Consider the following 16900-nt stretch of genomic DNA (forward strand, 5'->3'; position numbering starts at 1 on the left):
TGTGGGTGAATAAATGATGACAACATTTTCTTTTTTGGGTGGAATATCCCTTAAAGACCTCTAAACCACAACTGCCCCCCATAATTCCAAACATGACTTATCTCCCTGGTTAAACAATTCAAAAGATGTTTAATGTATTTCGTCTTTAAATGTCCTTCAAACTCCATTTAGATGGCGTCATGGAGCTACTTAGAAACAATGCTATTGTTAAGTAATTATTTGAGCTCATCAAGGTTCCAAGTGTTATGTTGTGCATCTTGTTGACTGATGTTTGAGGAACAGTAGGCCTATTTTTATTTTTTTAATGAAAGCGAAAACAAGTCTACCTGGGTGTCCGAACACGGCCGTGGGAAAATCCAGTTGACTCACCAACCCACTCAACAGGAGGATAAAAAGTGGGTTCTGTGCTTCCACTACAAACAGTTTGCTTCTAAGCACTGCAGACGAAAGGATAATCAGATTCTAAAGGACATTTTGCTACTATGAATTCATCATTATTATTGACACTTTGCGTGGCGTTATATGCGCTGTCGAGTGCCAGTGGATCTCCGATGCGCACTGGACAAGTGAATTTCAGGGAGTGTAAAGCGTTGTCCATCAAACTCAACGAGATGGCGAGACATTTATACAACACGGTTCGTACATTAAATATGATGTATTTCATCTATTTTCATTTATTCTCAGACTGTTTTTTTTTCAGGCACCTTCTTGAATTCTTGGTTATAATAACGCGTTTTTTTTTTAATTCTATCTGCAGGTTGAGTCTCCAAAAACGTCAAGTATTATTGATGACCCTCCAGTGTCTATTAGACCGATTGACAAATGTAACCCACGGAGCCTTCTAGACAACAGAGAGGTAAATAACAGAATAGCCTACTTCAGATGCATGCTTTTATATTAATGTTTTTCTCCTTTCTATTGTAGATCAACTGTAATATAGGGTACTAGAAATTATTGCAAAGCTATATTTAATTTTTGAAAAGAATAAAAACTTTTGTACTGATATTTAACAACAATCCTATTGTTCAACTTATCAAGAGTCTTTATTTTTAAAAAACTCCACAAAGTGGACAAAAACTCCATGAAATAGATTTGAAAGTTGTGAAAATGACAAACTATTATACAGTGTATGCTATTGTATTTGTAGTGTCCGGTTTTCCTCCGCGTAAAATACATTATGGCCTCTAACCTGAAAAGGGTCTATAAAAAAGCCTGTGCTAATTTAGTCAAGTGTTGTAATTTGTCTTTATCTGTCTTGCATTTCAGACTTGTCAATCTAGAATTATTCTTGCTCTGAAAAACTACACCAGAATCTTCCACAAGAATGGTGTGTTTAAGAATTCGGCTTGCAGCAAGTGGAGCGCGCGCGCCAATGAGATCGCCGATGTTACCGGAGACCTCTTGCGCATGCTTAAGGTATGTCTGTTTTTATTCAAAATCTGTGCCATTGTTTCATGTGGCCTAATTCCTTTTGATACAGTGTCTGGACGCCAGCCATAGGCACAAAGTTATTCCCAAATTCTTTTCTGTTATCCTTCTGGAAAGTTTCGTAGCCTATGTCAGTTATTGTTGCATCAGTTTCTCTAGTAAGCACTTTTAATTTCATTATTGTTCTTGTTTGATGATTAGGAACCAGTGGTGGATGCTCCTTTGACTGCAGTGGACTGGTATGACAACGCTCTGTGTCGGGACAGCGTAGAAAGACTCTATTCTTTCTCTATTGTATCTGCGCGCGTCTTCTCATTTCTGGCGTCCCAAGAAGCTCCTCAAGTCGACGCGAAACAGTGTTAGATCGAGAGGGAAAAGACAGATGCATATCAGTTGTGATCATGTTGGTCAAAACGTTCAAACAGCATTTGCTGCTTCTACAAAGGTTCTGCCGTGTTATAATAACATGGATTTAATAACATCTTAAAATTGCGTTAACACTGAGATTTCAAGTGTGAGGTGATATATTTATAGAACTATTTATTGTGTTCTTATTTATTTCTATATTTATTGTACAACTGTATCAGAATGTGTAACATTCCAAAGAAATGTTTAATTTATAGCTAATAAATATATCAAGTCTTCATATATATTGTCTTTATTCATGTGTATTGTTCGTTGAGGGAACAAAGAAATTAATTGAAGAACTAACATGCATGCGAATAACTTTTACTCTAATTAACCAGGAAATAACTGAGCGAATGTGGGCAAATTCCCAGTCTGATGTCAAAAACTCTCTGTAAAAGGAGAGGGAAGATGTGATTTCCATAAACATTAATACTGCGCTTTATGGTGGTATGAAGCTTCCTGCAAAATATGTCCCAAACTCGGATATGCTGTCACCACTCAGTTCTCTCATGAACGTGTGAATTGTCCTACCAAGAATCATGTCATAAAAGGGAACTTGGCTTACCAACAAACACACAAGACAAGCAAACACAGAGTTCACATTATTGACTTATTCCAGCTAATAACATTTTTTTCTTCTTTTTTTTGACAGGAAAGATACATAGGCAAGAACAACAAATAAATAATGTATTCAAATAATAATTTAAACAAATAATAGAGTGCAAACATTAGTCTATAATCAGACATTTTCTGACAACACTGCTAAACTCATTCGTATCATTCTTCCTATTATGACACGTGTGAATTTTTTCCAGTGGTTACAGTATGTGAAAAGGAAGTAGAATTACTTCTAATGAATCTATAAAACACTAGAAGACATCAACTCTGATAACGTCACTCAATTTAGCCTATTTACACACACACACACACACACACACACACACACACACACACACACACACACACACACACACACACACACACACATATATATATATATATATATATATATATATATATATACATATATATATTAATATTTTAAATTGTCAAAACAATAGCATCTTTTGAAATTTAATAAAACATAAAAGCTGTATTACGAACTAAATGAAGATACAGATATGTGATATAAAAAAGTAATATAAACACAAATTATATTTGTAGTTTATGAAATATAGCTACATTAAATTAGATTTTTCATTTTATATATAGCCTACTTTAATTTTTAGAAACATAAACTAGAATAATTGAAAAATGCAATTATAAATTACATATTCCCTACAAGCTGGCTGAGGCATATCTAAATAACTTCCAACACAAAATACCCTGATAAAATAATTTGAATAATAAATAAATGAATGAAACCAAGTAAAATAGATTCTCAATCCTCGTTGTGGTAATGGTCAGATGGCGGGGAGTGTTTCAAACCTTCTGCGGTGCATACGCACGTGCCGCACACACACGCGCATAGATTGCTGTCTACGTAGGCAACTACAAGTGTTTCCGAACACAGCCGCAGAGTCTCTATTTCCTGGTTACTTCGCAAGGTGGGTGGCTGTCATATTACAACATTAGCTCTTTATTTACACCATTTTAATGTACTTTAACGTTGAGAAGTTTTTATAGCTTGCTTCATTTGTGTTTCAAATATGACTCTTCTTCGTGGCGCTTATTTTCCTTCTTTTATCAGCAAGAAATGAACTACTATTGAATCCACTAGCCGGATAGCTAGCTAACAGTGTTCGAATGATAAATCTGCATGAATGTTGTACATACTACGCATTAAGACACCGCCAAGTACATATTAGTCTCGGTCGCTCTCACCTAACGTTAAATAAATATGCTAACGTTACGTTAAACCACAAACAAGTAATCGTCGCAGACGTTATAGTTATGTAATTGTGATAACGAATGTCTCATTGTACAGAGAGCATGGGCTCTGTTAAAGGGCATCTTTGTTTGTTTTTTAATGGTTTTTGGGTATTTGCATGAAGCATATCACAGCTGTTGTTTTCATGCAGGATGAATGTGGGCGTTGCTCACAGCGAGGTGAACCCAAACACGCGGGTGATGAACAGCCGGGGGATCTGGCTGGCCTACCTGCTGCTCACCACTGCCCTGCATGTGGTCTTACTCAGCATCCCTTTCCTCAGTGTGCCTGTGGTGTGGACGCTCACCAATGTCATACACAACCTGGTCAGTCCATGCAAGAAATATTTAAAGGATTAGTTCACCCAAAAATGAAAAATTGCTGAGAATGTACTTACCCTCGGGCCATCCAATATGTAGATGAGTTTGGTTCTTCATCTGAACAGATTTGGAAAAAGCAATATATATCAGTTGCTCACCAATTGATCCTCAGCGGTGAATGGTTGTCGTCAGATTGAGAGTGCAAACATATGATAAAAACATTACAATAATTCAGAAGTGATCCACAGAACTCCAGTCCATCGCGGTGCTTAGATAATTAGTGAATTTAGATTTTTGCGTGAACTATTCCTTTAAAATGTTTTTTTTTTTTTTATTATACTAAACCCAAAAAGACAAATTCTGTTCTCATTTACTCATCCCCATTGTCTATCCTTCATGGAACACTAAAGCAATAATAAAAGCATAAGCTTAATGACACTTTAGTAATTTGTAACATTAATAAAGCCATGTCAAGCTTCAGTAATTGTCAAGGGGCAAGGAACTCGACCGGAAGTTGAAGTCGGGTGGGGGCTGCCATCTTTTAGCAGAACTTCACTTGCGTTAGCATTCCCATTGACTCCCATTCATTTTGGCGTCACTTTGACAGCGAATAACTTTACATCTGAGGCGTTTAAAGACTCTGTTTGTCCATTATTTATTTCTAAAGATACACGACAATGTATAAAGGGCTCCATTACCTTCTATGTTACATTATGGCCAAGTATAAACAGTTTTTGTAAAAAATAGGCTAACGATTGCGTCATAACCACTCGGCTCTCTGTCGCATTACCGTACAGACAGGTGGAGAAGCTCGCAGGCAATTAACTTAATATGGCGTACTGGCGTTACATTTTAAAATACTATACAAAATAATTAATCAGAATACTTACTCCTACTCACTCACGACAAAGAACTCCCCGCTCAAGCTCGCCGTCTCTGCAAGATTAACGATGGCAGTTTTCACGCACAGCCACTTAGAAGATTTACATCTGGCAGACAGGTTGCTGACGTCGTCAAGCTTCGTTTGAGTCTGCGCGTCAGAAACGGAAGTGCTAAGAAACGCTAAAACTGGGCTTCATTTGTCTCAATTGAGTTCCAATGGGGTCGCTGTGTCCATTTCTTTTACTGTCTATGGTAATTGTGGTAGGCTATTATATTATAAACATGTACACGTTGTATTCTCCGTTTAGTGTTTAAGTGTTAACTCACTTTTCTGCAATCTAGGCGATGTACCTGTTTTTACATACCGTCAAAGGTACGCCGTTTGAGACGCCAGACCAAGGCAAGGCACGTTTGCTTACTCACTGGGAGCAGATGGACTACGGTGTCCAGTTCACAGCTTCAAGAAAGTTCCTCACCATCTCACCTATTGTACTGTGAGTCATACTCCTATTTCTCTAGTAACTGACAGAAATAGGACCATATGTGATTAATAAAAAACTGCTTTCTTCATCTTATAATCAGTAATTACCTGTTTTTAAATTACAATTCTACTATCAACTTTTATTCTAACATTTCTATTATTTATTATATTCAATTCAGTTTTTTTATGATTATATATTTTATTCTCAATTGTATATAATCTTTAACAGTATAATCATAAATGCTGTTATTTTTTTCCTAGGTACATCTTGGCCAGCTTCTACACCAAATATGATACTACTCACTTCCTAGTAAACACAGGCTCACTACTAAGCGTTCTCCTTCCCAAGTTGCCTCAGTTTCATGGAGTTCGTCTGTTTGGTATAAATAAATACTGATAAATGACACTTCAGCCCACTTGTGGATGGGATGTAGCATCATGGAGATGAGATGAGATGACTGGAATTTCTTTTATTCTCCACATGATGCTTCCTTGGTCCAAAGCCGTGAGGCCTTAAGGAACCAAAACTGCACTGGACTGAAGTACACTATTTAAAAAAAGGCCTTCCATGCTCAGGTTTATTCAGTTTGTGGCGTTTCTTTTTTAAATCCTGTCTCACATCTGTAACTTCTCTTAATCTCTACATCTCTATCACAATTTCTAGATTTATCACACTCAATGATGTTTTTGACTGCATTGCACCAGACAATGTGCCAATTATCATCTGCTGTTATTAATTTTTTTTAAGGTTCACTTTGCATAAACCTATTTGCCACAACAAGCTCTGTCACTGTGGGGTCAAAACAGTGCTGAATTACAATATTCAGACAGTTTTTGTCAGTGTTCTAGTATATATACAACATGGACAACTGCAGTAAGTAACTTATGTTGAATTATTAGGAAAAATGATTTAGATTTTAATTTGATTTGTCATTTTTTAATTTCATTTGCATCTGTGACTATGTTTGAATATGATAAGATAAACAATCTTAAAGTGCTCTCTTAAAGGTCATTGCTTAAGTTTCTTGTAGAGTGCAGGTTACATTAGATTTCTTTGATTTCCTGTATTTATTTCATTTTTTATCATATCATGAAACATTCCGATTTGAAGCAACTGCCATGGTGCGCATACATAATAATTTTCTAAATGTACATGTCTGTATGGATCATGTTTGTTCACAATATAAAAGTGGAAGTATGTACAGTGGGTTACAAAAGTCTGAGACCACACCGAAAATGAAGTATTCAAAATCTAAAGCTGGAAGTCATTTTAAAGTGTCAGAATGTTTAAAAATAAAACATTAGAATGTTTTCAATATCCGTGTTCCTTTATTTATGTGAAATATGTGACAAGATTTTTGAGTCGTTCTTCAGTAATGCTGGAGATCACGATTATCAGGTTTTACACAAACTTGTGGAGTTCATGCAGTGCATTTAGGCAAAAAAGAAGACAAACCAAATAATCTGGCTTTCTGAAATTCATGACGATATTTCAAGTCACCGTTTCGTTAACATTTGTGATGGGTTTTTTTTTTTACTTTTGGACCCATTATGTCACAATAAAGAAAATCACATAAAATTTTATCAGTTTAGTATGTTAATTTTTTTTTTCAACCCAGTTGTATGGTGTTGCACTGGTATAATCGAAATGGCTCTTGCACAAGATAGCTTATCAGTCATAAAGTCATTTGGACTAATATACAAAGTCTCAGAGCACCTAATGACATGATATGCAAATCATTTCATACATCGATCTATATCACAGAAATTACATTTACAGTTGCATGTGTGACATGTATATGGCCCTCATTGCTAATCCACCAGTGTTTATTCAATATGATAAACATATAATGAGCACGATATTAAAGTCTGATGCTCAGAGAGAATGGCATGGAGTTGCATCATATCACGAGGAAGCACGTAAATCATCTGAAGCCACATTAATACTACAAGATCAATCTAACCACATGCAGATGAACATTTAACGTGGGAATCCTCGCCTCTAACAACAAACCACATAGGTGAACAAGGAAGAGGTGTAAGAACGTGCCACGAGGAAGCTAAACAACCGTACACATACACTCGGATGTGCGTTAGTCCGATGTATATAGACGCGCATTTGGATAAATTGTGAAGGTGTACCGGGGGAAATCCGTGAGTTTTACATGTTGCACACCTACACGCGCACGGGGCAAGCCCAGCGATAGCGATAAGCCGATAGCTGGACGGGAATCCCCACCTACAAGCTCAGGTGTCTCCCAACTGCATTTCAGGGAAGAGGTAGGAGGAGGGGAATAGTGTCCTCGGCCCACCTATCCCACCGATTTGCCTAGCATATGTAACAAACACTGTTTATTTACAAAGGAAGCACATTCAAATAGTATACTGGCTCAGTGCTAGAATACTAAGGAATATTGTGCTAGCGACACGAGGGGAGCACCGCTGGAATGCAAACAGCATTTGCATGAGCTGCAGAGGAAGAACTGCAACAAGGAAGGCTGTGATATCTGTTCTTGCCCACAACTTTAGGTTCAGTCTGTCGGATCCGAAACCAAAAGCTGAGGCGGGATTCCTGAGAGGTGCGTGATAGAACAAACAATCCTTCTGCTGTTTTCCCGCAATTCTGCTTTCTTCATGTTCCTGTTCCAAAGCCTGCTATAAAGAAAGGCTTGCACTGATGGATGAAGGTCAGCCAAACCACAGAATTTGTATAAAGAAAACCTAAAGGTGATCAGCCGTAAAACAGTGGTTAAAGAGGGACTGCGTCTTAATCTGCTGATGGCTACGAAATGACTTTATATTTTTACAGGTTCATTTACTGGAGAGGTGAAGAGGGAATAAAGAAGTGAGTCAGCAATAATAAAAACAAGACAGAAGAAAAGTGAAAGTGATTTTAGGGGAACCTCATTTAGAAGAGATGATCTCGTTTCTTATTGCAGAGGGAACATGTACAATAGACGGTTTACGAAGCCTCTTAAATATGGGAGAAAAATATTTCTTTTTTTTTTTTTTTTGTATAAAGCAGTTTTTTGTACAAGGAGTACTGGAAGCTCCTGATGTATTTTGGCAAGTGATTGGAAATACCCACTTATTACCAGGGCCCGTTTTTTCAAAAGGTTTAATCCGGATAAAATTGATCTGGATTTAGTAATCCTTTTTTTTTTGCGATCCGTGATCACGTAATCCAGCTTACTTTTGGAGCCAGTTTTTTAAAGCAACATCGGATTGGATCAATCTGATCCGGATAGGAACTTTTCAGGATCACCAAATCTGGATAACCAGTGCTGGATAACCAGTGCTCAAACAGGATAGGATATCACAATGTAAAACTATAGATATGTAAAGAGCAACAAGTAGAATAGCAGGGTGGGGTCAATATAAGTTTATTTTTTATTTGAAATGAAAACCCAGACATTTAAAAAAAAAACTAAAAACAAGAAAAACCCCACCCCATCCTCTTCCAGCAGTCCGCTCATCTGAGACCTACAACACAAACACTGTACATTGAGGATATTTATAACAAGTATCAAGTATAGATGTATTGAATAAAAAAAAAGACTTAATGTAAAACAATATTTTTGATTGTGATGAATATATATATCAATTAGTGACAGAATACAATTTATTGTTTTTGGTCAATTTTGACAGCTGTTTGGGGGATTATTTTATGAGGCCAAACTCTTTCTACTTTGTTGTAGGCCTATACTGAAAGGCTGGATACGTTAAAGCCTACCTAATCACTGTAGCCTGACGGATGAACAAATAAAATTAAAACCTTATGAATAAATAGGATATCTTGTAAAATACTGCATGATCCAAATATAGTATTATTTGATACATTTTTTACGTTTTCATTACATTTTGGCCATGAAATCCACGCTGAATCCACCCTTCTGATGGGATCAGTTTAATCCACATTTTTTGGATCAAAGTGATCCAAATCCTACAAAAGAGTTCTAAAAAAAAACAAACTAAAGGTTTGATCCGGATCAAAACCGAGATTGGATTACGTGATCTAACCCGATTATGTAATCCGTTTTTTTCTTTTGAAAAACACATTTTCAAGATTTGATCCAATCCATTATCCAAAATCCTACTGGATTACTTTTGAAAAACCGGGCCCAGATGAACAGCTCTATGTTGACATGTAAAGCCCCTATTAGTTTATGCTGCCACCAAGTGGTCACAACAAATATGTACAGGTGCTGGTCATATAATTAGAATATCTTCAAATAATTAGAATGTCTTCAAAAAGTTGATTTCACTAATTCCATTCAAAAAGTGAAACTTGTATATTATATTCATTCATTACACACAGACTGATATATTTCAAATGTTTATTTCTTTTAATTTTGATGTTTATAACTGACAACTAAGGAAAATCCCAAATTCAGTATCTCAGAAAATTAGAATATTGTGAAAAGGTTCAATATTGAAGACACCTGGTGCCACACTCTAATCAGTAAATTAACTCAAAACACCTGCAAAGGCCTTTAAATGGTCTCTCAGTCTAGTTCTGTAGGCTACACAATCATGGGGAAGACTGCTGACTTGACAGTTCTCCAAAAGATGACCATTGACACCTTGCACAAGGAGGGCAAGACACAAAAGGTCATTGCAAAAGAGCCTGGCTGTTCACAGAGCTATGCGTCCAAGCACATTAATAGAGAGGCGAAGGGAAGGAAAAGATGTGATAGAAAAAAGTGTACAAGTAATAGGGATAACCGCAACCTGGAGAGGATTGTGAAACAGTTATGTTCTCTGATGAAAGTAAATTTTGCATTTCCTTTGGAAGTCAGGTTCCCAAAGTCTATAGGAAAAGAGGAAAGGCACACAATCCAAGTTGCTTGAGGTCTAGTGTAAAGTTTCCACAGTCAGTGATGGTTTGGGGTGCCATGTCATCTGCTGGTGTTGGTCCACTGTCCTTTCTGAGGTCCAAGGTCAACGCAGCCGTATACCAGGATGTTTTGGAGCACTTCATGCTTCCTGCTGCTGACCAACTTTATGGGGATGCAGATTTCATTTTCAAACAGGACTTGGCACCTGCACACAGTGCCAAAGCTTTCAGTATCTGGTTTAAAGACCATGGTATCCCTGTTCTTAGTTGGCCAGTAAACTCGCCTGACCTTAACCCCATAGAAAATCTATGGGATGTTTTGAAGAAGAAGATGCGATATGCCAGACTAAACAATGCAGAAGAGCTGAAGGCCACTATCAGAGCAACCTGGGCTCTCATAACACCTGAGCAGTGCCACAGACTGATCGACTCCATGCCACGCCGCATTGCTGCAGTAATTCAGGCAAAAGGATTCCTAACTAAGGATTGAGTGCTGTATATGCTCATACTTTTCATGTTCATACTTTTCATTTGGCCAAGATTTCTAAAAATCCTTTCTTTGTATTGGTCTTAAGTTATATTCTAATTTTATGGGAAACTGAATTTGGGATTTTCCTTAGCTGTCAGTTATAATCATCAAAATTAAAAGAAATAAACATTTGAAATATATCAGTCTGTGTGTAATGAATGAATATACAAGTTTCACTTTTTGAATGGAATTAGTGAAATAAACTTTTTGATGATATTCTAATTATATGACCAGCACCTTTATTTAATACTACATTTTGAGAGATTTTACCATTTTAAAATTACAACCTAATGTTAATTCATAAAGACACATTGTATTTCTCTGATTTTATTACTCATTAGTAAAAAAAAAAATCCTTTGACCATAAACACATTTACAGCTCCAGTCAACGGCCACAAAAAGCTGTATAACATGTGCCTCTTCTTATCAACAGCTTAGTAGTATAAACATAAAAACAAAACACATAAAATACAGTCCATGTAACAACACCGCATTCACAGTTCCCTCCTCACACAGGAAGTCTCTGCACAAATTCAAACTCAAAGACAAATAAAATAGGAATAATAAAAAAAATCTTTAAGAAAAACGAATCAAACAACGGTTTTCCTTTCTCATGAACCATGAAAACAACAGGGCATTTTCACAATTATGTATCAGAGTCTGAAGTCATGAGTGAAAAAACTTCCAAAAGATACCTACAGAAGAACAGTAAATGCTACACTTGAACAGATCTCAGATCTGCTTCAATTAAATACATTCCAATGCGGTTTATCTGTCATTTCACCCGTGTGTTGTTAAGTCGAAGAGATGCCACATCTGGCTTCAGATCATCATCTGTCTCCCACCCGTCCTCCTCCTCTTCCTCATTTTCCTCATCAGTGGAGAACAGCTCATCCTCAAAGAACGATCCACCCAGCCCATACTCCTGTGTGTGAACTGACACCTCATTGGACAGGAGATGTGGAGAACCCTCAATGAAGTCTGCAAACCTGAGTGCAAAACAGAGTACGGTTTTAGACAACATGAAATAAAAAATTTACCCTTTACCTTATTTTATATATTAGTTTTTGTATTCGTCTTATTGAGCATGATTCTTTAACATTCTGAATCCACTCAGAGGTGTAGCAAGCTTTTCAAAAGTGTGCGGGATGGATGTGGTTTGTTTATAAACAATAAAAAAAAAAAAAAAAGATGAATACAATGACAGAGGGGTATAAAATGCAGGGCTTAAAGTTCTCCGGCACCGTGCCGGATTTCCGGCATGCAGCGTTTGGCTGGGTAAAAAAAAATTATCCTACATCTAAAAAAAAAAAAAAAAAAAAAATCAGAAAAGGGGAGAGAAAAAAAAAACGGCCACACAAAGCTTTTTCTCTGGTGGTATAAATAATGTAACAATTTAGTGTTTTTAAACATTAAAATAAAATACACATTTCTTTCATAGTTCTTCAACAGGTACACAAAATGTCATCATTTCTCCTCAACAGGCAACGTTACAATCAAACACAAAAGTATTCAGCTAATCAACAAACAATGCTCAAAATTAGTTGCACTGGCAATGGACCCATAAATACACTGCTAAACAATGGCAGTTTGTCCCCCCTCTTGGTCAATTCCCTGCCTTTATCATCACAGTTATGTTATACATTTCATGCCACATAACGTTACATAACCGAATTTAGCTAGCTGCTGAACAATATCCCAATAATAGCATTTAGCATTGGACAACAAAACGATAACAGAACATCTTCCCATTCACTCTTCCTGCCTAAGTTCCCGCCTCCTCAGCACGAGCTGACCAATAACACCCCAAGAGAGGCGGGACTTAAGGCAGAACAGCCAATCAATCAGCCGGTAACACTCAAACCAGGTGTCATGTTTGAGAGGTGGGGTGGGGGGGCAGCCGCGGCGAGCACAGACACAGAGCGGCCAGAGAAACGGAGGAGCAAATGTAGAAAGGCGTTTGTGCAAAACTGCGGAAAAACTGCAGAAAACGTGTGGGTGTTGAACCCTCTCACCGGGAAAAGTGTGGGTGTTAAAACACCCACATCCCCCACGGGTGCGACGCCCCTGAATCCACTGATCATTCAATAAAGATTTTAAATACTGGCATATGAAATAATACTCAGGAAAAACATTTTTCATGAAGGAACACTATTTTATCAATATATAAAATATCCTCTCATACCTCTTAGGGGACTGGAGCCTGGAGACAGTCTTCCAGGTGTTGAGCTCAGGACTGCTGCAGTATTTCCTAAGCTCCTCCAGAGCTTTCTGAGTCTCCACCTCTGACTGTCTCTGATACTCCTCTTCTGTTAGCAGACGTCGTGGCTCAAGTTTCTTTGGCTTCAGCTTCCTTCAGCGCAATCATTCAGCAAGAAGACAATGACTACATTGTTCAACATGTACTTGAACAGCATTTATTATAGTTTTATACTCACTGATAAAGCATGAAGACCTTGGTAAAAGGGTACTCCAGGTTCTTGGAGCAGAATGCAGCTATCATGATGGCCAGAGCCACTTGCTGGACTTGAATTCCAGCATAAACCAGCAGAAGGCCGAATATCTGCAGCGTCCAGGACAGGATGTTGACACTTCTCTGATCCACCAGGGGGCCATAGCGGTAACACACTGCAAAACTGATGAACCCGACCACAATGGCATAACCTAAACAAATATAAAACAGTGATCAACTAACATACTTTAAAAATGCATAAATAATAATCAAGAAAATGTTTTATTAAGAGAGAACATGAACTCAAATCATACTGTAATTTTTTTTTTCAATAAATAATTCAAAAAAGCAATAAAGTGAATAATTTTTTTTATCATAAAATAACAAAATAAACTTTAGACCAATTTTAAGAATTGGGTCTGGCATATAAAAGTTTCATCCAAATCCATTATGTCTCATTCAATACCGTTTCAATCAGATATGTTGAATTACAGATATTACATTTGTTTGCCCGTTAGAACTAATGTAAAAATTTCATATTTAAATTGTCATAAAAAAAAAAGAAAGTGTATATTTATATATATATATATATACATATATATACACACACACACACATATATAAACCCTTAGCAACCTTTTTACAAACCAATCAAATCTAAGGTATAAAATTTTTATCCACATCCACTAAAAATGTCATATTGCAAATGTTGGCTTTTATGCACTAAAAAAAATATTTTGTTTGTATTAATAAATAAATAATAAAGTTTGATGGTTCTCTTACTGATAGCCAGATGCCAGTGATCTTTAAGAATGATTTGGAGATTCCTAAACACCAGCTGGATGATGTAGAGAGAAAAAGACCATCCACCCATCAGCAGCACATAGAATGGGCTTTTCTACAGGCAGGCCAAGGAAACAAACATGTTGAAAATAAGACCATTTAATAAAACTAATTGCTACACAAAGCCGAACAAAACTCTGAGGTGCTCAATGGTAGAGAAAAGAATGTTTAAAACACATTAAAGAATGGGAGGAACCTACCTTGGGTAAAAAACGGCTGATGACGAAGATGAGGATGATGAGGGAGGCGATCATTCCAGTGCTCATGCCAGCAGAGTAGTAGAACACTTGACTTCTACAAAACAGAAAAACCAGATACGAGCTCAGAGAGTTAAACACACTTTGTCTGTCGAAGAACCTAAATTGGGCCTCCATCCAGGAACTAGAAGAGCACAGCTGTCTGAAATACACATTTTCAATTTTGATTAAAGGAATAGTTCACCCAAAATAATCAGTTGTAATCATTTTACTCACAGAGAGTAAGCAAATCTTTAGTAAATTTTCATTTTTGGCTGAACTATTCCTTTAAGTAACATGAACATCAATTACCTGCTTAGAATGTCTGCATAAAAAAACAGCAACAGTCCAGCCAGAAAAACCAAAAACAGGTAGATGTCGAAATCTAGGAGGAAAAACAATGTCCATCTCCAAATCAATACCACAGTTTGGATCATATCAATGTATGTAAGACTATAGTTTTCTGGAATAGGTTTTCCCTTCCATTTGAATTTTTTATTTTTCTCTTTTAAACATGTCTTCAACTCACGTCGACTAGGCTGTACTGTATAGAGTGTACGGGAATCTGAAGGGTCCACTCTGAAACAGGTCTTGTTGTTAAAGAGACTGACGCTCACGAGGGTCTCATTGGTCTGTTCATGAACGAAGTACTGCACGAGTTTCCAGATGCTGAAATGCTCAAGCTCCTGTAGATCCTGCTCATCATTAACCACCGTCACCTTCAGCTTTGTAGTGCTCCACACTCTCACCTGTCAGTCAAATAAAGGGAAAACGCTGTCAATGTTGATGCAAAAATGACTGAGCTCACTGACAGAAAGCCTTTTACCTGTATTCTAGTCCATGTTTCCCTCCATCCTGGTACAATGGAGTTATTGTAGCAAAAATGTTGGGAGGCTTGTACTTTGATTTCTTGTCCATCTTTAACTTCTATAATGGGACGGGTGGCACCTGCAGGAAGATGAATCACACACACAAACACTAATACATAGAAGTATGTTTATGTGTGTGTGTGTGTGTGTGTGAAACTTATGTGTCTCGCTATAATTTACAATATGCCATTTATGGGGTAAAAATATTATACAATTTTTATAATATGTATGTTTTCCAATCAACAATCTCCTGTGAAGTGATGGTTCTACTACAAAACCTGGTTTAGACATAATATATTGACCTTGTTAAATACCGTTATTTTCGAAAGAGCAGTTTTTACAGCTGTAACATTCACTAATTAACGTCACACCAACTACACACAGTACGCTAACAACACTTAGCTTTCATAATTGTCCTTAATCATTTAAAAGCAATGTATATACAGCAAAACATAATATAATAAACAATAGCTATCGCTTACCTGACGTTTGAGATAAATGAAATAAAAACAACACCGTAGTCAAGAGAACTTTCAATCTGTCAGTTTCGATTCTAAAGCCACTTTCGGATTTCATGAATCCCGCCATGATGTCTTCTCGCGTTTCTTCGATGGTCGCAGTGACGTTCCCGACGAGACTTGAGTGCTGAACAGCGTCATCTGCTGCATCGGAGGGACCAGCGCATCTGTCGGCTACATCATGTCTGTATCAACAGCAAAGTCAAAAGAGATCTACTGCATTTGTTCTCATTTTTAAACCATTGTCAATATATGTCATATATGTTAACATGTTTTTGGTGTGATATAAGTTTACATAATTTATAAACTGTATGCACATATTATGTATACTGTAACTGATGTACATTGCATCTTAATAGGCTAATTATGTTTGGTGAATAGGGCCTATGCATGAAAATAGAACTTTTAATTTAATAAATAAATTGACAAAAACAGTCCCACTCAGAGTTTTCATTAATTAATTTATTTTTCTATCACATTTCTTAATTCCTTTTAAACAGGTGTTGCAAGCATGTCATATACTCAGCTTCACTAACCCTATCAAACAAGTCATGCCCTGCATGTCTTTTCCTGTTGTTATTTCTCATAATCCCATCTTTTGTCTTTAATGCTCTTGGCTCATTTGAAAACACTTTCTCTTACTTCCCACTCAAGAACATACAGCTTTCTCATATCAAGCAAATCCTCTTTTTTTGTTCATGAAAAGGTCTAAATCAAATCAAACAGTCATTTCAGAAGGCATTCTCTTCCAGTTAAGAGTCTTAATCACTTTCACCTTTGTCAACATTACATCTACAGAGCATGAATGCAGGTGACCATCAGTTGCAATTTGCTGCTGGACTAGACAAACTTTCCAGCCTATGTATAAAATAATTACAACACTAATGTCATTAGCTTATAGTTCTGTGTAATACAAGAATATTTCATTACTTCAAAACAGAAATTGATATAAATTCTCTTTCAGTCAAAGTAAAATATATACAGATAGATCTCAGTTTAAAAAGAGAAACGTGTCTTTCTTACAGCTGTAAAACTCAAAGGCATGTTAAAAACTTTAATATAAATCTGAAATATTTATATCAGTTTAACAGTTTACAGCATGACAGATCGAGCTGCCCAGGGTATATCTTGTATTTTTTAATAGTAATCTTGACGTGCAGCGTTAAATGGTCCATAAAGATTTTGTGTTACAGTAAATTACAATTGGTGGTGACAGAATGTCTCAAC

At 36.7% G+C, this 16900-nt stretch overlaps 2 protein-coding genes across 2 annotated transcripts; one reads left to right on the top strand and one right to left on the bottom strand.

The window, feature by feature from the left end:
* The first annotated feature begins 3246 nt into the window (after nt 1-3246).
* On the top strand, nt 3247-6700 carry LOC127945191 (ORM1-like protein 2). Its single transcript, XM_052541808.1, has 4 exons — nt 3247-3383; nt 3858-4032; nt 5251-5402; nt 5651-6700. The coding sequence occupies exons 2-4, from the start codon at nt 3859-3861 to the stop codon at nt 5784-5786; spliced, it is 462 nt and encodes a 153-aa protein (XP_052397768.1). The 5' UTR covers nt 3247-3383; nt 3858; the 3' UTR covers nt 5787-6700.
* A 4366-nt stretch (nt 6701-11066) lies between these two features.
* On the bottom strand, nt 11067-15883 carry LOC127945038 (nuclear envelope integral membrane protein 1). The gene is made up of 9 exons (XM_052541549.1): nt 15638-15883; nt 15113-15234; nt 14816-15035; nt 14599-14671; nt 14251-14344; nt 13991-14105; nt 13194-13419; nt 12941-13108; nt 11067-11744 (listed from the first exon to the last, which is right to left on the bottom strand). The coding sequence occupies exons 1-9, from the start codon at nt 15741-15743 to the stop codon at nt 11531-11533; spliced, it is 1338 nt and encodes a 445-aa protein (XP_052397509.1). The 5' UTR covers nt 15744-15883; the 3' UTR covers nt 11067-11530.
* Between the last annotated feature and the right edge of the window lie 1017 nt (nt 15884-16900).

Source organism: Carassius gibelio, chromosome A23 (genome assembly GCF_023724105.1).
Source record: "Carassius gibelio isolate Cgi1373 ecotype wild population from Czech Republic chromosome A23, carGib1.2-hapl.c, whole genome shotgun sequence".
NCBI classification, from domain to species: Eukaryota; Metazoa; Chordata; class Actinopteri; order Cypriniformes; family Cyprinidae; genus Carassius; species Carassius gibelio.

Bases quoted from the DNA above. Each gene is read 5' to 3' on its own strand.
- LOC127945191 (XM_052541808.1), top strand. From the start codon at position 3,859: ATGAATGTGGGCGTTGCTCACAGCGAGGTGAACCCAAACACGCGGGTG. The intron at 4,033-5,250 runs GTCAGTCCATGC...TCTGCAATCTAG, and splicing joins CCAATGTCATACACAACCTG to GCGATGTACCTGTTTTTACA. The intron at 5,403-5,650 runs GTGAGTCATACT...TTTTTTTCCTAG, and splicing joins ACCATCTCACCTATTGTACT to GTACATCTTGGCCAGCTTCT.
- LOC127945038 (XM_052541549.1), bottom strand. From the start codon at position 15,743: ATGGCGGGATTCATGAAATCCGAAAGTGGCTTTAGAATCGAAACTGAC. The intron at 15,036-15,112 runs GTAAAAGGCTTT...TTTGACTGACAG, and splicing joins AAACATGGACTAGAATACAG to GTGAGAGTGTGGAGCACTAC. The intron at 14,345-14,598 runs GTAATTGATGTT...TCTGTTTTGTAG, and splicing joins TATGCAGACATTCTAAGCAG to AAGTCAAGTGTTCTACTACT.